Raw genomic sequence first — 23166 nt, 5'->3', positions numbered from 1 at the left:
TTTTGTTAGATTTCAAGTGACTATTGTGATGATAACGAAGAACAATTGGACTTGAAAAAAAGTATTCTGTTGTGCTAAAAAAGTACGATTGTTTATTAAATCCGATCAAACTTGTATAAATAATTGTGGAATTTATGTTGTATCTTAAGTTCCAACTGGTGATTTTTAAGAAAATTATACTCTTAGTTCATTGAAATAGAATGATTTTAAAATTTTCACAACAAAGAAAATCATTTTTCTAATACAATCATTTGATTCCTAGAAAGCTAAAAAATAAATTGTAAACTTGCCGCAAATAGCACAGAATACGTCAACTTTCTATTGTTTATCTATAAGATCAATTGCGGCTGGTTTATAGTTAATAAAGTGGCTCTACTGTAAGTATAATTGGATCAGCGCCATCTAGCGTTGCGAATTTTTGAACTAAAAAGTGGCCCTAAACTTTTGAAACAGAGCAATTAAGCTTAGAGCCATTTAGTCAATTATAAACCAGCCGCAACTCATGATGAAGCTATAAAATGAAAAAATAACGATACATGTGTTTTTGGCGGCAAGTTAACAATTTGTCTTATGCTCAAAAATGCATCTTTAAAAGTATAAATGCATAGGGGGTTGATTTTTTGGTAGAAAATTGATTGGTAACTTGCCGCCAAAAACACACGTATCGTTATTTTTTCATTTTATAGCTTCATAATGAGTTGCGGCTGGTTTATAATTGATTAAATAGCTTTAAGTCTGATTGCTCTGATTGAGAATTTTAGAGGCCACTTTTCGCTAAAAAATGAAGACCGCTAGATGGCGCTGATCCAAATAATTATTACAACTTACAGTAAAGCCTTGTAATTGATTATAAACCAGCCGCAACTAATTCTATGGATATAAAATACAAAGTTAACATAGATTATGCTGTTTGCGGCAAGTGTTTATATATGGCTCAATAAAATCGACCATATGGCACTACGTATGCGTTTTTATGCAGATGTCGTGAGTGGACTTCCTTGCCTATACCACCTATACCACATAATATAACCTTTGGAAAAATCACGCAATCACGCAATCACAAGAGAGGAAGAGAGTACAGACTATAATCTCTGCTACAGAAGTACAGAGTATAGTCGCGAGTCACAAAGTCACAATCAAACTGACGACCGTGAAAACCACTGCGCGACAAGTAAAACCATACTTTTATTATTGCCGCGATTTGAGTGTGCGAGGTTTGAATACATGTAACCTTTTCTTTTTTTCTTTTTATTTTATTTATTTAACGTTAGGAAAACTATACATATGTAACCATGAGTTTTATTCATCCAAGGTGGCGGTCGCTCGATTTATTTTGAAATCGGAATTAAAGGTGTACGTAAAAGTAACAAATGTGCACCTATATGCTACGTAATCAAGTTGACTGCTGAGGAGTGCAGGAGTATTCTGGTCTTTTGCTATACGCCTTACAATTATAAGTGAAACTGTAAGTATTGTTTAACTAAATGTAAATAGGTATGTAAGAGTATAGTATGCTTTAAAAAATAAACTCAGTAGGAGGGTACATAACTCACTCGCTCGGTAAAATAGTTAATACGCCACAAAAGGGGCTCGCATGTGCAAAAGTTTATCAGATTTTTCTCGACCGTTTGCCGACATAGTACTTGTAAAATAAATAAAAAGGGTTTTCCTCGTCTTCTCCGTGTACAAGATTGTTAGTTTGAATGGTTAGTTGCACCTAATTGTATGGTAAAGTATTCAAGTATCCCATTATTGCTTATCAATGTAATAAGTGCTCTACCTAAAACATTTTCACTTCATTCGTCACGGGTAATGCATTTTTTTAACGGTAAGAGTTTTCACGACGATGCGGTATAGATAAGAGATGTAAAAATTATAAGTATATATTGACAGCTAGTTTGAAACAAAATAGCGTATTATCAACGCCAATGTTAAACTCTTGTTTAATTAACTAATTAGTTAAACTTGGCCGGTTTAAATTGAAAAGCTATATAACAATATTAACTATGATTGAGGATATATACAATGCTTGTTAAAAGAATTGACGAAATTCACTTATGTAAAAAAGTTTTATTCACTACTCAACACACTCATTAAATAGTATTATTAACTAAAAACGCTATAGTCATCTGGCTGACTTATATATAGTAATTAAATAAGTATCATCATTGGTTTATAGTTTTACATTCGTTGCAATTACATTCGTTCAACCAGCACCTCGGCGTCGATGTTTTCGTTCATTACGCCACGACGATTAGTGTGCAGCTTATCTGTGGCCGTCTTCACCACCTCCTGAACGAGCTCCTGGACGTTGTTGTAAGCCTCGTCTCCAGTCTTCTTCAGTTCGGCCATGAGATCCTTCAGATTGACCCTTATCTCGTCTATGTCAGGCTGGGCGGCTTTGCCCTCCGCTACGACCTGCTTGTGGGCCTCCTTGGTTAGCTGCAGGAGCGCCAAACCTTTCTCCCTAATGTGCCTCAGGTTGGCGTTGTAAATCTTTTCTCCCCTTTCCTTAATTTTCTGCCAAGTAGCTTTAATCACCTCGAGGGCTTTGTAAAACTTGAGTTTCAGCTTTGCCCACGTGTCCTCGATGCTGCGCTCCTGGGACTCGCTCAACCCGTACTTTTTCTCCGACTCTGCGTTGATCTACGCGTTATGTTTGATAAATTAATAAGTTTTCTCATGATTTTACTTCACTCAGCAGTAATTGCAAAAGCTAACCGTCGAAACCTCACCTGAACATTCTTGTGGCGTACTTCTGGGGCGGCCTGCGAATCGAGTTGAACATATATTTATAAACTTTTGATTATTCGTCATTTATCGTTGTATTGGATGAAAAATCAAGCAAACGCTCTTGCACACTAAGAATTTCGTTATTTTGGTTTTGTATAAATTTACATGCGGAATAAAATTACTCACCAACACCGCGGCAGCAGCCAAGAGGACTAACAGCGCAACCTTAGCGATCATGTTTACCTTTCGATGGGTCAAGGAAGCTTGAAGCACGCTTTTTAACTTTTTTTCGATTTTCCTTTGGCATTTATATACCTACGCGCCGAAAAATCTTTAACAATCATCTCTCTTCGATTAATTTAATTGCTCGTGCAGTAGACCCGTTAATGGTTTTGCCTGTTGTTTTACAATGTTTTTTTGTTTTTTCAATTCATTTATCTTCAAATACTCTGTATTATTTTTGCAAGTGATGCGGAAGCCAGACGCACTTTAACATGTACTTTATCAGTTGTTATTATCATTGGCTTTCGGTAAAGAAAAAAAAAAAAAAAAAAAATGAGCGCATTACGTCAAAAATCATCAAGTTTTGGTATATATTACGTGAACTTGTGTCCACGAAAATCAGTGTTTTTTGAAATTATTATATATGTAAAGTTACTGAAACTATGTATTTAATTGAGTTTTCAAGTTATGCACGCACAAAAGCCATGTATTCACACGCAAAATCCATTAACGTAACTATTGCGTGTAAGTCGAGACAATATATTATACGTATGTATAGGTGGGCCATTTTTGTGAGGCCATATTTATTATATAGGGTACATGGCATTACTTACTTGGGAGCCACCAGCCAAAGTTTTTGTACTTGCAGTATGAAATGAGAATATTTTTTGTCATCGAGAAACAAATCAGAGTTTCAACTATAAATGGCAAACTGGTGATATGTAAATATGACGGCAAATCACATCTGCTTGAATTGAGAATCATATACGCAAAGATAAAAAATATAATTAAGCGAACAGCCCACAGACACACAGATTGACGTCTACAGATTGTTACGTGACGTCATTGATGTCCTCATACGTGTAAGTGTAACTTGAAAAAACGAATAAGCTTATCAACTTATGCGTTTCGAGTGTCGTATACTCATGAGTATGTATAAGGTAACTTTGAAGTACCGGCCCAACCTTTGGTAAATTTAAATTACTGATGTATATACACTCTTTTTACAGAATAGCTACAGTGATTCATTTGTTATATGTTAATTACTTTTCAATAATGATGCCCTTGCCTGTCTTGTCATGAAAGCAGTATAACTACGATAGTAGAAATACATTTAGCCAACATAATGAGTAAATCCATGATTTCATTTTTGTGTTTTCTTTTGTTGATGAAATATTAAAACGTTACAAGTTACGTATATTATCAGCACCGAATATCGGATGGAAAACCAATTGTTTTTTTTTTTTTTTTTTCAGAATTCGATCAATGAAGCGAAAAGAAACGGCATACAGGAAATCCGCTCGTACTTATACACGTTGACTTCTCGTGAACATATTTATATAATTGCATCATCGAAGGCCTGCCTCGAGAGAATCTTCTTCCGCACTACTTTTCATGATATTCTTTTCACTAGGTAACTAAGTACACACGTATGTCGTATTATCTGCAGTTTTCGTGCACAAGAGTGTTGTTGCATGTATTATAATGTACAAGAAGTTCCGAAACTTTCGAAAAGACTCTCCTTTCGATTTCTTTTCTTTTACACAAGTACATAGGCACGTACATTTGAGTTCATATTGTAATACCGGCTTGGTATATATACCTTACACATAAAAATTTACTCGAAATGTACAGTAATAATTTTAACAGCGGCAGTTTTTTTTTTTTTTTTTTATTAAATCTTTATTGAAAACGAGTCCAAGCGTGTATTTATGAAATTTGAGTTTTGTTAACATTAAACCATAGAGATAATTGCAGCAAAACTAAGTGTGCACAATTATCCAATTGAAATCATGAAAGATGAAAGTAATAAAAGAATTTTTATAGGGTAGGCAAAAGTAGAGTGGCCTGGAAACCGCCATTTACAGGATACTGTACAGAAGATTATGCTCCTACATGAATTTCCACTATTGGTCTGGTAAAAATTATTCTTTTCACATTTTGGTTATATTCTTTGTACAACTTGTATGTAAAAAGACCAACAGAAATGAATATACATTTGCAGGATGATACTAGTGTACAGTTTGCCCTGGAATTTCAAAAATCATGCAAGCGACTTGTGGTATATACTTTTCATTAACTCGTAGTACCAAGTGTACACGTATTGAAATCCATTGGGTTGCAAATAAAACAAAAAACGTACAAAAGTTACAATAAGGTATACATGAAAAGTAAAATAAATTATATTACCCCGACAGGTAATATAGTATAGGTACAAAATATACTATCATCATGCTAGCTATTATGTGTATGTGTGATCTATCTATCTATCTGTGTATACGATAACGCTACTACATGCAGCCAACTTGCCGCCGTTTTCTCTCCTTGGCTACGATACTCTCGGTTGCCGCCGCCGCCCTGAACATGCTCTTCGTTCTTTCCTCCATGTACCTATACGTGTATATACACATCTCAGCTGCTGCTGCGGCGGCGACTCGGTATATTATGTATATGTATATACTGAGTATACACCTACCCGTTTAGAAATGTGTCCGCGGCGCGGCTAGTAAGGCAACAGCACCGGTGCTCCGCATAACATTTCGCGTTGATTTTCGTGATACATATTTCGGAGCTGTGAAAAAATTTCCCTCCCCACCACCTCCCCATTTCACCTGTTTTTGTCGAGTGTTCACTGCACCAATTGGCTCTTCCTACGTGTGGTTACCTTTGAAAAAATTGTTACTTTTGCGTTTAATCAGAAGAAAGTACGTACATATATAGCCGATGTGATTGTCGCCTCCAGTATATATACATACATATATAGATGAGCAAAACGGATCAGAACACGAGCGCAAAACGGTAGTGCGAGCACTGCAGGTATACAACAACCAAATTATTTTATACATACAATATTTATACAATTTAATGTATACGTACGTGTATCATATATACATTTAAGTGTGTACACAGTGTGTCAAAAAAGGGCCCTCAAAACGTATGTATTATATATGCGTGCAGCAGCCGTCGACGTTTTGTATATACATACATGTATATATATATATATATACACAATAAATACACGCTCTCCGGAGGAGTCATGCCTCATGTGCTCTTCATGCCCCCTTCTTGTCGACCTCGTGCGTGCTCATCGCTACAAACGTATATACTTACACATGTGTAGGTAATAGGCAGCTGAGGAGTTGAGAGCCGAAAGTGCCCGATCGAAAGTTTATCGCGGATGGCTGAATTAATTCAACAAGATTGCCTATACTATTTTAAATGTAATTATACATCGCGCAATTGTATATTTGTATCACACAACTTGGGGAGCGGGGCACATAACATACATACTACAATGTATATTTTTATTCGGCTGTACAACTTTTTTTTTTTTTTTATTAAGTACAAAAATCTATAAATACGTATACCATTTCTTGGTGTGCAACCAAGTTTTGTACAATAGGTGTATTATATACGTGCATCGTCAACTTGCCCGCGGGCGGCCCACGCGTGCCTCTCTTCGAAGGCACCTAGTGTGGTCTTTGCAAACGTAAATCTTTTTTCCATTAAATTTCACGTTACACCGCGATATCGTTATTATTAAATTACACAGCTGCACGCGGGGGGATGGTCGACGCGATTAAAAAAAAAAAAAAAGAAAAAAAAAAGAGCAGTGTGCACACGCGGGGCCTTGAGAAACAATTTTCAACCGCTCCGCTCTCTCACGAGTCTAGTATAAAATATATGCATATGCATTGTATAGGTTACATGTGTATAAATATATTGTACAAACTTTTATTTTTCGGCTACAACAACTCGTACACCTTGGCCGAAACTCTTCTATAAATAAATACACAATTTACGCTTCGGATGGACTTTTTCTCTCTCTGTGTCATTATCCATTATACGTATACGCGTACGTAAAATATATACATTTACGGGTCGGTTCCATCGAACGCAACTTCATATTTGCAGTTGAAGTATATATTGTGATGAATTCGTGATTTATATACCTATCGAGAACTTTGTAATATCATGTACATGCGGGGACAAAGGCTAATTTAAAAAGTCTTTCTTGTATCACTAAAAATGTGAAAATTTTGAGGAAGACACGCATAAAAGTAAAAACACTTTGACAAAAATGACGAATAATATTTATTGTTATGATGATGATAATTACCTTATCTTAATGACACTCGTATATATAATGTACGTAGTTCGGTTAATACATACGTATATATTTATTGGAAAAAAAACTTGTAAAATCTGGTGTGTATGTACAATATATTATAATTATATTCTTAGGCGAAAAATCGAAACGGTGCACCATCGGGTCGTACCATGGATAACGTTTTCACTTGTGAAACAACTTAATGATTTTTAGTCCCACCGACACATGGTCAACAACAATGGATTCCTCTTCGTTAAAAACGTTATAGTTTTTCATCGATATCTTACATAAATTCTCTTTCGTCCCGACTCGGCTTCGTCCCTCTCTCTCTCTCTCTCTGTTGTATACACTTGCCTCCTTTTTCTCTCTCACGTATTTTCACTCACACAGACGCGCGCGCGCGCGCTTCACTATTTTTTCAGCTATCATATATAAAATATACGATTATTAATCAAAACTAATATCGGATACTTTCGTGCAAATGCCGTTTTTTTAGAATGTCCCGGCTCGTCGAAACATCGTTTTTTGTTGTTGTTTCGATACATCACCCCTAACTTTTGACCAATGAACAATCGATTGTACATACAACGTGCTACTAGTTAATAAAAATCAAAACCACGTTACACCACTGGTATAATTTCAGAGAGAGAAAAGTAATCGGTAAAAACAATTGTACTTGCAATGAAATAGTCAACTTACACATTTTGTGTACATGTATACCCTATACGCATATATTTGGCGTAATGTTGAAATGTCCATGTTAGTGCACATTCTTTATTCGTACGAAAATTGAACGAAGGGACAGTTAGTTTTTCGTGTGCTCCAGCTGATATTGGTAAATTGTTGATGCACCGTGGGTTGTTGCAATAACATGTAAAGCGGCACGTCTTAACCTTACAAGTATATAGGTATCGTGTGCCGAAGCAGTCACGTTATACACACATGTGCTCCGATTGCTTAAGCCGCGTTTAAAACGCAGCTGAGTAGTGTTAACCATTGTTTTTTTTTTTTTTATACATTTTTTTCTTTTCTTTTTTTGCTCTCTTGCATCGATAAATAGTATACGAGTACATAGAAAAGAAAAACTCCAAAACATGCGTATATATTATTGTGTTGACTGTCCAAAACACATTGCGAGAGCCGAGCACATAAAAATATTTATAATGTAACAATATCCCATACGGACGTGGTGTCCTCTTGATACTGTTTTTTTTTTTTTTTTTTTTTTTTTCAATGCAAGATTGTCGCAGATGCAAATATATTGTTCTCGCGGCACACTTGTACCTGCGGGGGGCAATTAAATTAAAACTTTTCGCTCCGATGTTTATTCCTCAACAGATTTCCCAAAGTTCCCAGTACCTATATAGTACAAACTTGGTGTACACACTATACGATTAGTATTCGTCGCATCCCCAATCAATGTGCGATAAAACAAAAAAAATCCATAACGTGTACCCCACTTTGGAAAACATATATAGGTACTTTTCTCTCCGTGTTCATAATTTTGTTTTGTTTTTTTTTTTTTTTTTTTTTTTTTTCTTTTTTCTTCCGCTGCACGCTTCCACTGCAAACCCCGACGTACATGTCTCAGGCTCATTTATTTAAAAAACTTTTTGTTACAGATGCTTACACCCACGAGTGCCACACGAGAGCAACAATGATAATAAAAATATAGTAATCGTCACCCTCGCCTTGGATTGCTTGGAGGCCTCGTGTGTCCTTTCCCCCGAAGAGCAGCGTCGACGCGCGCACATGCACACCCAGCCTTCGGAGAGGGATAGACGATAGAGAGAGCCGCTCCGGACACACACGCGCGTAAGGTATACGTGCATATATATTTATATATACGTGTATAGGACACGAGGCGGCTCTATCAACTCCTAACTTTCGGCTCTTCACGATTGTAGGTACGTACGCGGTGTTCATGCCTCCTCTGGTGCACCAGTCGGCTCGCCGCTTCCCGAGCAGCCACTCTCTCGCTGCCCCGCCGCTCGTCGTCCCCCTGCCTTGACCAAGGGTGGGATCACAATTTATAATATATATTATCACATCGCACGGTGCGGTAATTGCGTTGTTGCTGATTTGTTGTGACAAAAGCAACCGGATCGTTGGGCAAGGAGTTATGACGCTCGTCGTTTCGACGTTTGCGGACACCCGAGAGCCGAGACATTACACCAGCGTCGGGGTACCGCACCTTCAGACGGGCCATACGCTCATCGCGTAGTTGAACAATTTTGCCCCTTGCGGACCTTGGACGATCATTTTGCAAGTAAGTGCTCAATATCGTGTAATTGCTCCCGGGCTGCGGCATTTTGTTAATTTTTTGTATTTGTTTTCCAGTTGAAGGAGAAGGAAGGAAATAGTGTTTTCGGAGCACACGGCGCGGGACCAAAGTTCTTCGACCGGAAAATGGCAACTTTCGTTCCCGATCTGTTCCGAAAAGCGGAGGAGCTCAACAATCAGTTGGCTGGCGTGGTATCTGCGATAAAGGTATGTTGTTCCCCCCCTCTCCAAGTTTGAGAAATCTCTAGTTAAACCTGGTCGGTATCCGCTAACGTGACACGATCGGTTGTTCCATAACAGTTATAAGTGTACCTGTCGTTGCCGACGCACGCGTGACGCGAGTCCAAAGTTACACACGGTTCTAGCCGCTACTATACGCGTACCTACATTGTATTAAAAGTATATAAAACAATAGGTACACGGTGCACGTATGATCAGCCGGCACATGCATTTTACGAGTACAGCTCCTCCAGGTATTAGCTGAGCATTTGTCATTCCACACGTGGGTGTACCGGGAATGTGGAAATCGGTACAAAGTTATACCGCTGGAAAAATCGAGGGACGAGTTTTCACAAGTGTCCAAAGCACGTATACACAGGTATTAGCTGTAATCGGTCATCGCGTTAATAAGAAGTTCCAGTCGTTATCTCCACTTGTTCATTAGTGACGTGGGCTGTACAGCTGATTGACGCACATGTACATGGTAATGGTGAAACGTTAAAGTTGCGAGGGTGCCAAAACGTTTGTTTGTTTCGAGGAAAAGCACGACGACTTTTTTGTCATTCAACAACAATGATCGCAATCACTGATCGTTTGTTAAGTTGAAAAGTTGAAAAGATCAACTACTTCATTCCTATCGTATCGTAGTTGTAAAGCGAGGGAAAAAATCCGATAAAAATACAACCACCACCTTTCTCTAATCGATTCTCACGTCAGAGTCTCTTTTGGCCCGTTCCGGCTTCTGATCAACCATAGCTATCTCGCACAGATGAGCCGATCGAGCGTCAGGCGTGTGCGCACTCATTTATTCATCCTAAATTTATCTTTCGCTGGTTATACACGCACTCTCTCGTACACCCTATCGCAGCGTATTGTCTTGTTCTACAATACATGGCGCGTGTCTCGCTTACCTTACATACATACACGTACTTAAGTATACGAGGCTCTGTGTAAAAAACACGCATCATCTCCACATGTATATAAATATGTACCTAAAATTTGTTGCGAGAGAGTCGCCAGAGAGCTGCTGCGCGCAAGCGTCGTCCGTAACATAATATATTATCGTCATCTAGTGCGAAAGAAAATCAAGACGCAGCCCAGCATCAGAGGAGCAAACTCGCATGTATCTATATTGGTTGCATTTTCTTTCGATTATCGACAATTGTCCCTCCTACCTCGATGCTCTTCTTGTCCATGGTGGACGATTTTTCCGAGATTAACTTACTCACCCTTCATCACGAGCAAACATTTTCAAGAGCGTGTATCCAATTAATGTAGGACGTGCTCGTGTGTGTGTGTGTTCAGGGTGGCGTGGAATCGAGATGCGTCACACAAGACCCGTCTTTTGTCGTCGTTTTCGCACGTACAATTTTTTTATATACTTTTTTTGCAAGTTTCCATCCCCATAGAGACAGTACCTTTGTTGCAAGCTGCACTTTTGGCCTTTTTTTTTTATTCTTAAAAATTTCAATTTTACCACATGTGTACGCAACGACAGAAATTGCAAAGTTATCACCGGTAAGGCGAAAATTCTCTGCCTCGATAAAGAAAGCCGTGTTTTTATTAATGTATTAACGTGTGCGCCATTTACACATGTACATATGTATATCAAGGTCACCGGTTTCAAGGTCTGACAAATTGTTTTGTTTTTTTTCGCATCGTTTAGCAATGATACATAAATATGATATCAGTACGACGAGCGAGCATGGGAGAAAAGTGCGCGAAAGAAAGCAGGTTCACTCTCATGCCTCGAATTTGTACCACACAAAGCGGGGGAGGGGGAGGTGAAGAAAGTTATGCTGGGTACACTTGTAGTTCTCAATTTTTTACATACACGTGTACAAAAGTACTCGCAAACAAGGAACAAAATTGTCGCGTGCATATATATATATATATATACACAACTGCAATGTATGTACAAAAAGCACCTCGGTGGCTCGGTATATACATGTATATTATAGCCTGCACTGCCGCTCCGATTTCAATTGACTGGTTAATTATCGCTCCGCGTCTCCGATGCGACCGAGCATCCACATGTACATTTATACGCGCCTATGTATGCACACATATACACGTTAATAATATTACGCAACCGAGAGCAGCGCTGGATTAGGTGTGTGTATATATACTTGTACATGTGCCGGTGTATAGGTACAGCTTTTCCTCTGCTGGCATGGTAATTGTGTAACTTTTTAAAAAACATTTTTTTCACCCCCCCCCCCCGTACTTATATGTTTGTTTGACGCCAACGTTGTATGCATGTGCCCCTGTCAAACTATTTGCTAACGTTGCATCTTTTACCATCAGCTCTGCATGTTGTTGTGTCGCAGGTACCTTATACTTGCACTGTGCGATTATTTAAATCCTATGATGTATATATAGCGCATACAGCGTTGAAATTAATTCATCCACGATACCTACCTGTACTTGTGTGCATATCTGATCGTATAAGTGAAATTAACAAACATCACTGTAAATCCAATCGTGTGTTCAAACATTTTCTTTATTTTTTTTTTCAAATTAAATATTGTAGATGTATGTCATACTAAAATCATGTCGACAATAGAGAGTCATATATTAAACACCTCCTCACAAAGTTGGATTTGGTGTAGATTGAAATTGATCGTAGTATGCCGTACATAACACACTGTGATCCAATGATTTCATAAATGTCTGGAAGTTTGATCGACGTATCGGGATTCACGGGGTGTTGTACGTTAGAGTGGCATTGGAGTGGCATCACTTGCCTCCAAATAAAATCGTTAATTGCGCATTTTATGATTTATTTTACTTTTTACGTGAAAAACCAATGGATGAATAATATTTCTCTCTTTCCTCCGTGTGCAGAAGAACAACGAGTACCTGCAGAGAAAGCCGAACGACAAGGTGCTGCTCGACATGGACTCGAGGCTGCAGAACCTGATGAAGGAGCTCACCGAGTCTCAGGTACGCAAAGACTCATGTCTCGTTCACACTCCATATGTATACCTACTGCGTCCGAGAGCCATCAAAGACAAATCCGCGATTCGCAAACGACGGCGGGATCCCATATACACAAGCCCGCAGCTGTGAACAGCAGCTGCCAATGTATGCTGTATATATATAAGCACGGACACTTTTTCTCCTCCCGGAGCCGAACGGAAAATGTGTTGGTGCGCGCGCGCTCCGCAGATATCTCTGTGCGTTTTTCTTTCTCTCGGCACTTGTACATTTTATTTATAAATCCGCGCACGAGCCCTCGCCGATAAAGCAGGTACCTGCGAGCCCAGGGAAGGGGATGACGCTCTTTTTTCGTTCTCTCTCTCACGCAGCGATGACCTTGTTACCGCATACAAGCGTATATACCTACAACACCTAGTTCGTTACACCTTGGGGGCTACATAAACTCGCTTTGAGCACGTTTGTTCTCAGTGGGTCTCTCTGGTGGGAGTGCCATGTGCCAAGGTAACATTGAACTTCCTTCCCTCGTTGGGTGGCCTATGGGTTTTGCAAATAGTTCAATATCTTACGCTGTGCATCAGGTGAAACTGTGCAATATATCCACAGGTATCCCGCATCGATACATGGTCGTGCAGTCATTTCGATAATTTGGTTGGGGAGGAGTAGAGCACCTCGTGACTATACGCAATGTATTATGCATGCATCGATCGACGCGTTTGAGTGTGAGCTCGTCGTGTGACGCTCTGATGTTACATCGATTTTTCGTCACTTTCACGCGATCGTCGAGTAACTGCGTAGTAAAAACTATTATTAATTGAACAAAAGAAAAAAAAAAAAAAAAGGTAATAGGTACCTCTGTATCTAATCGAGGAGGGTAATTGGAAACCAATCGGCCAACGAAGCACACAAATAGACCAAAGAGTCCAAGGGGGTAGAAAAAATGGGCAAGGATGTAGGTGTATACATATAGGTTCATGGATCCGGGCGAGTTCCGCTCCAAAGTTTTGGCCGAAAGTTCGGGATTGCGTATATTCTATATACCTACATGCAGCCACGGGCCCCACCAGCGCCGCTCAACTCGGTCCGGCGAGTTTCGGTATTGTTCGCTTCGTGCGTTATTGAAGGCGAAACATTATATTCGGTAACTCCGAGGGCAAATCGCTGAAGTTTCCACTTCGCGGTCCGGTCGTACAGTGTGTTGATCGCCTCCTCCGCTGTCGATAATATGAGAGCTCATACTTTTTTGCTCTTCGTTCGAGGTTGTCTGAAATTGTCTTGTCACCAGAATGAAGCTGCAACAGCTCTGAAACGACAAATGGCGAAACCTCAATAAAAGCTCACTATTTTGGCGTGCACTGTTTTTTTTTATTTATTTTTTTTTTTATTCCCACACAAAACGCGCTCTAGCCCCGCCTGTGGTCTACGTTTCCGAACATATACGTGTACCTCTTTGAACCTGCAAGTAAAACATCCGATAAGAAGCGCAAAGTCAACGACGGCGTACCCTATAATTAATTATATCATTGTGTACTCGTTTGACTAGTGGCTTCAGCTCGGAAACTTTACGGTTGTTGTTTGGCGCGTACGACTCGATTGTTGCCGAAAATGATGAAATGTTATCAACTGGAAAATCAACTGCTCGTCAACGGCGATGATTTCCAGATAACGGGCTGCTATCTCTTTGAGTTTTCCAACTCAACCGTGGGAGGAAAAGTGCTCGTTCGCGTACACGCGTCAAGCAAGTCGGGGCGAACTTTTCCACTCGGGCAATCTTTGAATCTGGTAAATCAACGATCAGCGCCGCGGTGATTACAGCGGAATAAACAATTCGCTTGTGGGTCCAAGTGTAAACATCGTGTGTAACAGATACTTGCACGTAGACAATATCGGAATGAATGAGTTGACGAAACAAAGTGACTCGGTTGCGCGACCGACGAAATCCTTGATGAAAATGACAAATCTGCCGGTTGTATGCATATATACCTTTATTGAATTGCCGTCAAACTATACATGGACACTTGCCATGTAATTTTCCCCGTCACCTGCCCTTCCCAGCTTACGTAACCATGTAGGGCATGTACACACCTGATGCACAAGTTGAGCAACATCAGCACTATACCTCCACTGCTCTCTCGCTACGTACCTATATATATATACCTGCACCCCGCATGGACTTTCGTATAAAGTTTCCAGGCAAAGTTTCCCCGAGGAGCAAGCACTGCCTCGAGCATCACCCATATACATTCAATCATGTACTTGATGTTTGTACGCGCTCGTACACCTCTCGTTGTCGCCCTTTAGACACTAAAAAAAGGACTCCGATGAATTTGCAATACGCGTAATACACCCCCCCCCCCTTAAAACCTTTAGCTTAAAGACCCTCCGCGGATATACTCATCATCGTCGCGAGTTTCAATCGGAGCGCGATGGCTTTTGCTGAATGGGCACACACTCTCTCCCTCCCTTGAATACGAGTAATTGATTCTCCAGTCCAATCGGTCGACGGTGCTCCTTCTCCCTTTGATCCTGTTTTGCCGAGGGTTCAGGTTTTTTAGGATGAAATTTAATTACGATGGTTCCCCAAAGGGTTCGTATCGTTGCAGGTCTGTAACTGGTAAGACAATCTGAAATGCCTTTTCTTTTGCCCTAAACCTCGTTGGTGTACACCCATAGGCGCCTGATTTTAATACTCGCAACAGTCAACGCTGCAGATACGCACTGTCGTCAAACCACGCAATTTGCCGCTCGCGTGAACCACATGGGTGGGGATGGACCTGCAGGGACCGCGAGAGAAAGAAAAAAAAAGAAAAAAAGAAAAAGCACATCGGCCAATATATCTCCTCAAACTGGCGCGGCGCGTGCTCGGGAACTTTTCAAAGTTTACCGAGAGCCGGGAGAGCATAGAGACAGGGGATGATAGCTCCGGCCAGACCGCCCATTGTATACCTTGTACCGCCGCGGCAAAGGGAATGTATTCCCCGGTACACCACAGTACACGCCGATGGTCCAATCATACAATTTTTTTTCTTCTTTTGTATCGATGATCGGAAAAGTCATTAGGCCCCAAAATTACACTTGGCACATTTTCCTCCTTTACCATATATAAGTACTACACGTTGGAACAAATTCCACGGACGTTCCTCGGTTGGGCATTTTCATATGCGAATCCAAAGTTTTGGAGGAGCTCTTCGGCATAGCGCACATGTCATCACAATACATCTCCAACTCGATTACACGCGCTCCTATATTTGCTTGATAAATTGACAAAATATCCACATATACACGTGCATGGGCTCGCAAGCTCCCCATCCGTAACAACGTCGGCACGTAAAAAGCCCATACGTCAGGCATACGTGTGTACGGGTATACCTACCCACACCGAGATGAAAAAAGAAAGACCCTATACCCTCGGAGACGCCCGCGCTTATATGTATACATGTATATTTGTAAGCCGGAGCTTTTCGGCCGGCGGCTGCAGTGGGACGCGGGCGCCAAGGGGCGGGCATTTATTGATCTTTCCGAGAGGAAGGCGCGTTTACGTGTACACACACGCGCACGCGAAGCAGAGCCCCGTGGGCTCGGGATTTGAATTTTAGCGCGAGCGGAGCTTTGAAGCACCCACCGTGTCGCGCGCGCATACACCCCGTCCCCCCCTGGCTCTCAAGCTCTCGCGTGTGTTGTTGTTACGTATCACTCCCTTGGCGGGGGAAAAGGGTGTTGCGAGTAGGAAAAAAAAAAATAATAAATAAATACAAGGGGATACGCAGCGATGGAAAAGTCGAGCAAAATTGACGCACCGCACCTCTCCCCCGCTTTTTTCATTTTTCACGGCGACTGCAAAGAGAAACAATGCTGGATGAACGTATAACGCGATGAGCTAAGGGGGAGAACTCACATCGAGAGATTGTTCCAAAGGGAACCTTTTACTTAGCTCCTCGTTGTACATATCCCGATGGTGACGATATTCAGCAGGACTGAAATAAAACGGCGGATTAAGTGTACCGGGATGCGGGGTATAAAGTTTCTTTCTCTAACGACTTGGATACACTTTCGAAGCGATCGCTCAGACTTGCGATTTTTTAGCCCAAGGATTCGCATAATCCGATTGTACGACATTATAATACGATGGGTATTTCAAAAGTGCCCGTTGCTGTATAGCGCAGTTATGATCATTGTAGCCCTTAAAAATGTGCTCGCACCAATTGGACCTTGATTCGAGGACAGGGTAAACGCGAACTACCCCGGGTATTTCTATACGGTCGACGTCCAAATTAAAAAAAGGACCGATCGCGTTGGTTTTTCCAGCCTCCCGAGAGATTCGGATTGTTATACGCTTCGTGTCCCTTGATAATAAACCTACTTGTTATTATTACGTTTGGGGACAAGCGATGCTTTGTTTTTTGCTGCACAATTTAAACCAACCAATTTGTAAAATCAGCTATTTACAACTTCCCTGATGTATTAACAATTTTTTGTTTGGGATGGTAAGAAAAAGTCGTTTCGAGGTGCAACCCCCCCAGCTCCTTTGCTGTTGTTGTTTTTACTCTTGATATACTTATAATTATAATAAATATATATTTGCGTTACTCATCCCGTTTTAATGGTATACGTGTATCACTTAATGGTAGTAAACGTTGTGAAAGATTTTTTTTTTTCACTATTATCGATCATTATATTTACGAACACGGTAGACCTACTGCCCGAGCTAAGCGCGATGCCAATTTGGGCCAACGTTTATTCAGACGAGGGGGTAAAAGTTGGCTCCTTTGCATTTAGGACAGCAGTTTCTTCTTCCTTCGCGTATCATACTATTATCATTTATTCACACGGGCGTTCATATACACCTAGCTACGTGTATGTCATACCGATCGACACCGATCTTCTTTCGAAACCTATGCTCTACCCTATCGATCGTCCACTTCATCAGCTGTGCACAAGCAATGAAACGTACTCTGTTAATGTTTTGGGCAAATCAATAAATTCTCATACTACAAGTACATATTATACACTCGACCAAAATCCGCACTCATTGTTCCCAATCGCTCAGTTTATGATGCCAAAACGAGCAGTCCAAAATATTTGTAGCACTCGTATTCATCGTCGCGTCCACTCATTGCTGTTCCAGAGCTTCCTCTTCGCCGAGATGCGTAAGATGGGCGTGCGACCGGCCAACGAGAATCCCGAGTACCGCAAGGAAAAGTTCGACCGGCAGGTCTGCCACTTCTACCACAAGCTCAATAACAACAACATAAAGCTGAGCAAGCTCCTGCTGGACCTCCAGGTGATCAAACTCGACGCGACCGGCAAGCCGAACCAACGTAAGCACCTGGTCAACAACGGCAACAGCCTCAACGGGGGCACCGTAGTTGTCAATGGACACCTATCTGGCCCGCACGACGACGACGAGGACCACCACCGCGGAAGCAGCTCCAAGTACGTTCCTCTATACCCTCTTTTTCTCTCACTCTCTTTGCAATGTATATTATATACTAACACACGTTCTGTCGGGTGTTTCAGCGAGGAGCTGGGGTCGTCGCAGCAGCTCAACGGGCTCGGGCTGCGAAGGCTGCCTCCCAAGAACGGATTGCGCAAGAAGGTGAGCCTCGCGGCCACGGGGAATGTAAAACTCGGCAGGAAGCGCAAGAGGAAGGAGGACAGCTTCGACCTGGTGCCCGAGATCACCCAAGCTACGGCTTTGAGCGGTGGTAGTAGCCCGATCGAGGAGGAGGAGGATGCCGACGCCGATCTGCAGATGCTGGTGCCCGGGAGCGTCAAGGTGTCGGCGAGCAACTCGGAGGCGTCGAGCAGGTCGCCCTCGCCGGGCTTCCTTGGCCAGGAGGCGGGTGATCCCAAGCTGCGCTTCATGCACGCGGTCGGGCTCTTTGGCTTCGACGAGATACCCGATTTGTTGGCCAAGGTCAAGAAGGACGCCAGAAGGAAGGTCAAGTGCTCGCGGAGGGCCGAGTACGATTACTCGAAAACCGTGAGTTCATTATTCATTGAGGTTCTGTTGTTCTCAGAGTGGTCTCTGCCAACGGGGGTGAAATTAATGTTTGCAGGTGGCCGAGAGGAAGGCAAACGCGGCGCGCTGGGAGAAGACGGAGAGCTTGAGAAAGAAGGTGCGCACACCGCTGGCCGCGGTGAAAGCCGTGACCAACGGAGATACCAAATACGAGATCGGCAGGCCGTCGACCAGTGCTGAGAGGAAACTTTTGCACAAAGTTGGAGGTGTGACGATCAAAGTAGCCACCTGTGTGGCGTGTAACAAGCCAGGTACGGCTGTACCCTCTGGGACAACCAATCGGTAGTAGAATGCGCGTGATTGATTTGTGTCTAATTTGATTGTTGTTGTGCTTACAGGTAGCGTATTAAAGTGTGACAAGTGCGAAAAGTATTTCCATGTGACGTGTCACACGGTTGACCCGCCGTCGAGCAAATGGTGCCAAGATTGCATAGGGACCATCAAAAGGCGGGTGAAGAACAAAACTCTGACAGGTACGCTTACGTTTTCTCTATACCAGAAAAAGAAAAAATGATGAGTCATTTTGCGATCGAAGATTAAAAGCAAGTTATTAAAACTCTCAATCGCAGTGTGACGATAATTATGATGAAGGAACGTAAGGCGGTAGATTATTAAAACGGATGCAAGGAAGTTTGAAGGTTTTGAATTCGTTTTTAAAAGAGTTGTTGACTTTTGAAACACGTAGTGTATAGCCCAAGTGAGAGAGGGGAGAGAGAGAAGGCAACGCATTAAGCGCGAATAAAAAATAATCTTGCAGGGGCGAGAGAACGCTTGAAATATGAACTGCGCGAGCGCAACGCAGATCTGAGAATGCAAGTCTACGAGTTGGAAATGCGCTCGCAGATGATCAACGAATCATTGCAGGTTCGTTTTGCCGTCCACACATAGAGACAGCGCACAGCAGCTCTGTATCAACATTTTTTTTTCTCTCCCTTCGCTATGAGCTACGGTAGAGGAAATTTTTTTTTTTAATTATTATTTTTACTCTTACGTGTACGTTTATGTGTACCTTTAATTTGATGATACGAGCAAAAGGCTGTGAACAAACAAACCCTACCTTTAAAGCTAAGGTTGCTTTCTCTGTTTATGCGTTTTTTTCTTTCCCGCATTAATAATATCGGCAATGAATTACATATATATATATATATAATTTTTTTTACACCTTACAAACTTACCTTGTAACTGTTTTAAGTTTTTTTTTTTCGAAATTACGGCACACTGCGCTGAATTCATTGAGAAATGTGATTTCAAACCTGGGACAATCATGAAAATTTGGTTCCTTTTATTTTCTAACAAGCAAAGTTATATAGTTATATTAGTTTGGTCTTCCACGACCCAACGATTTTGGTTTCACGATTAATAAAATTCTCTCTCCACACTCGCTATGCGTACAGGAGCAGCATCATACTCGTCGCGACCTTTTGGCGGAGCATGCAGTGACTCGGAGTTCTATCGACCGGATGCTGGGCTTTATAACGTTGATGCAGTCGGGACCGGCCAGTACCTCACCGGCGCTGCCTTTGGCTACAACCAGCTGCCCTCGTCAACCTTCCTCATACCCATTAGCGACGACAATGACGCAGCGACAGGACCACAAAGACCAAAAAGACCAACTGCAGCATCCGTGGCAGCAGCCGCAGCTGCTTCGGGCCGAGACGTCACCGTCACTGCCGTCACCAACTCTTCCTCCTTGTCTACGTCCTTTCCCCTCTCCTCCTCATCCCCGGCTGTCGTCGTAAGTGTTACGTCTTCTTTTGTTGGCTGCGCACCATTTTGCCACACAGACAGTCACCAAAAGTTTATTGTCCATCTGTTTTTTCAGCGACCAAACGTACGAGTCGGAAAGCACCGTCAGTCCTCGATTCTGCTCAATCAGCTCACGCAGCCAGCAGTCCTTAACGTATCTCCAAACTCACCGTTCCACGGCGTCTCCGGACAGTCTCGATGGCAAAGGTCAGTTTACCAGCTCCGTCAACTGTTGACCCCAAGTAATTCAACATGACTCGATAATCTAATGATTGACATTCCTAGAAGGTGGAGCTCCGATCGGCCCTCAATCCCGTCCGAAGTGTCGATACTCGATTGGTCCGAGAGCCGAGCAACCGCTCGACCATTGGAACAGCCCAACTACCACGAGGTCACCGTCGAGCTTGTCTGTAATGATAGAAACGACGACGACGTCGTCGTCGAAGATGACGGCGACAGGTCCGACGAAGGCTGTGTTTACCTCGAGGAGAACGACTCCAGAGATAGAGCTTGTGATGACGACGGCAACCCCATCGACTCTGATGACCCCGATGAGGTCAAACAGCAGCAGGCAGAGCCCGAAGTAAGTACATTTTTGGTAACCATTTCGTTGGACATTTGCCTTTATCTCAACGTAATATTTGTCAGCTTGAGTAAATTAAAAATCTATTTGTAATAATAATTATTGTAAAGAGCAAAAATTAACGTGAATTTCAACCTCAAAAGGTGCTCAACGTCTCCTCCGGCAGTTCGGAGATTCAGTCCTGTCTGTCGCCATCAGCCATCAAACGCAAGCGCGACACTTCCATCGAAACAATCAAACCCTCGACGCCACCAAGCAAGAGAAGACGCGTCGGTTGCGACAATACACGCAAAGACTTTCTCCGTTCAATCTTTCCCGGCAGATACGGCTTTAAAATCGACATCTACGACGACGATAACGACCTGTCGTCCAGCTATTCATCCTCGTCTGAGCTGCGAGATGACGACGAGGACGAGCAATCGAACGATCGGAGAGAACACCTGAAACTGGAAGAAGCGCATTTATCAGCGCCACCTGAATCAGACTTGATGATCATCTCAGACGGGGAGGAGGACGATGACGAAGAAACAAAGAGGATGACCCTCGATGAAGACGAAAACAGCTGCAGCAGCAGCAGTAGCTCCGTACAGCAGCTCGACAGCAACGCAGTTCCTGACAATAATAAGTCTGACGACGTTGTGATGGAGAATAAAAGAGAAGAGGACGGGGATTGTGAACGCTAACAGTAGGACTGGTGAGGAGGACCAGGTTGTCCTCCTCTGCTGATATTCTAATGTATAGACTGATTGATCGTTTGATGCTCATCTCTTGAAAGGGAAGGTGCGAATAAACGTTGCAGTGAAACGTTCATTGAGGATTTCGTCTGCGTGACTGGGACTTATCCCTCAAAGTTTTACGTTGTTTTTGTTTTTTGTTTTTCTTCCCGATTGAGGAGTTAAATTGAAGATCGTGCATTTTTTTCATACGGTATTCTCAATAAGCGAATCTTCACTTGTAATGAATTTTAAAAACGAAGCAAACTGCTTCTCGATCCTTCATGTTAAAGAATATACTGCGAATCGATGAACTCGAGGTCGTCTCTTTTATTTTATTAATAACATGTTGAACCACAGTATTTGCTTTCAATATGCACAAGGAAAATTTCTCAAAGACGATAGGATAATTTTTTTAGTTGTAATGGTTTTTTTTTTTTTAGTTTTAGTATTATTTTTTTTTTTTCATTGACCACACCGTGTTAAATTAGTCTGTAATGAAATCATCCAATCAGGAACGTGTCGTCATTGTGTATAATGCAGTATCAACGTGCATTAAACATGCGTCCTGACCAAAGCAAAAGAATATGCGTCACGTTGACTGTACGTACAGTGTGTTACCTTATTTGAATGCATAATTTGAAGGTACAAGAACGTCGATGGAGAACCGTTAAATCTTGTGATTGTGTACATTTTCAAGCTGTGTATCAAAGTGCTAGATTGCTCAGTAATAATGTACGAAGACACATTCCGAACGATTTTTCAGGACAAGCACACTAGGAGTGTCCTTGAAAATTTTATAGTTCAAATTTTAAAGTTTTTCTACAAACTGTATTTAACTTTGTTCGGTCGAACGTGACTGACGACGAGTTGTTGTTAAAGTTATAAAATCTTTCGTTTTGTTTTTGATTTAAGTGATATTATACATATTATCTTTGTGAGAAATCACATGACAGGTGTGTTCTGTCGCTCGACGTAGGGTGGAAAGTTGCCAAATAACAAACGTAAGAATTTCCAATATCAACTAGCTCCTACCGATTGGAAGTGAAAATTACGCACATATCCATGTACATAAGTTTGTGAGATTAATTCTTTTTTTTATTTTCATCAACTTGTTTTGTGCATCGATGAAAGTGAAGTCGCAAATGGATCTTGTCAAGTCATATAAGTATAATTTAACATTCATCGATTGATGTACGACTTATTTATTTTAGAAATTCAAATTGGTTTGTTACTTTTAATTAGCTCATTGCATTATTATTTGATTTTACTGTTAATCAAAAAATTTGTTTGATTAAGTTGATATTTTTATAAAAAAAAAAAAAAAAAACGAATACAAAAAAAAAAAAAATAAAAAAAAAATAAAATAAAAAAAAATAAAAAAAAAAAGAATTTGCAAGATCCCAATGAAATAAGTAATAAAGGTAATTTTTTAACATTTCGGTATCTTGTTCTCTAGAAACCTAAAAATGAAGCCATAATTGCCATACTGCCTTAAATCATAGTTTTTAAATGTAAGTCCCATCGAAACGAAAATATAATAAAACGAGAGAACATAAAAAAGAATAAGAAGAAGAAAAAAAAACAGAAAGTC

At 41.3% G+C, this 23166-nt stretch overlaps 1 protein-coding gene across 6 annotated transcripts; it reads left to right on the top strand.

Moving 5' to 3' along the window:
• The first annotated feature begins 1109 nt into the window (after positions 1-1109).
• On the top strand, positions 1110-22902 carry LOC106647507 (uncharacterized). 6 transcript variants are annotated; one of them, XM_089588607.1, is made up of 17 exons: positions 1110-1214; positions 1313-1465; positions 4212-4369; positions 4783-4873; positions 4961-5017; positions 8689-8886; positions 8974-9335; positions 9407-9556; positions 12416-12514; positions 17634-17941; positions 18026-18491; positions 18568-18781; positions 18869-19003; positions 19925-20265; positions 20353-20483; positions 20562-20859; positions 21003-22902. In XM_089588607.1, the coding sequence occupies exons 8-17, from the start codon at positions 9476-9478 to the stop codon at positions 21540-21542; spliced, it is 2613 nt and encodes an 870-aa protein (XP_089444733.1). In that variant the 5' UTR covers positions 1110-1214; positions 1313-1465; positions 4212-4369; positions 4783-4873; positions 4961-5017; positions 8689-8886; positions 8974-9335; positions 9407-9475; the 3' UTR covers positions 21543-22902. The 6 variants fall into 6 exon arrangements, with proteins under 6 accessions (XP_089444733.1, XP_089444731.1, XP_089444732.1 ...); XM_089588605.1 differs by having other exon boundaries at positions 1110-1226; XM_089588606.1 differs by lacking the exon at positions 4961-5017 and having other exon boundaries at positions 1110-1226.
• Positions 22903-23166: the final 264 nt, after the last annotated feature.

This window comes from Copidosoma floridanum, unplaced genomic scaffold, assembly GCF_036245765.1.
Source record: "Copidosoma floridanum isolate Cflo_tuat_1 unplaced genomic scaffold, Cflo_Japanese_pri ptg000007l, whole genome shotgun sequence".
NCBI lineage: Eukaryota > Metazoa > Arthropoda > Insecta > Hymenoptera > Encyrtidae > Copidosoma > Copidosoma floridanum.
Note: the sequence above shows the minus strand (reverse complement) of the source record. Positions and strands in the feature narration are given on the sequence as shown.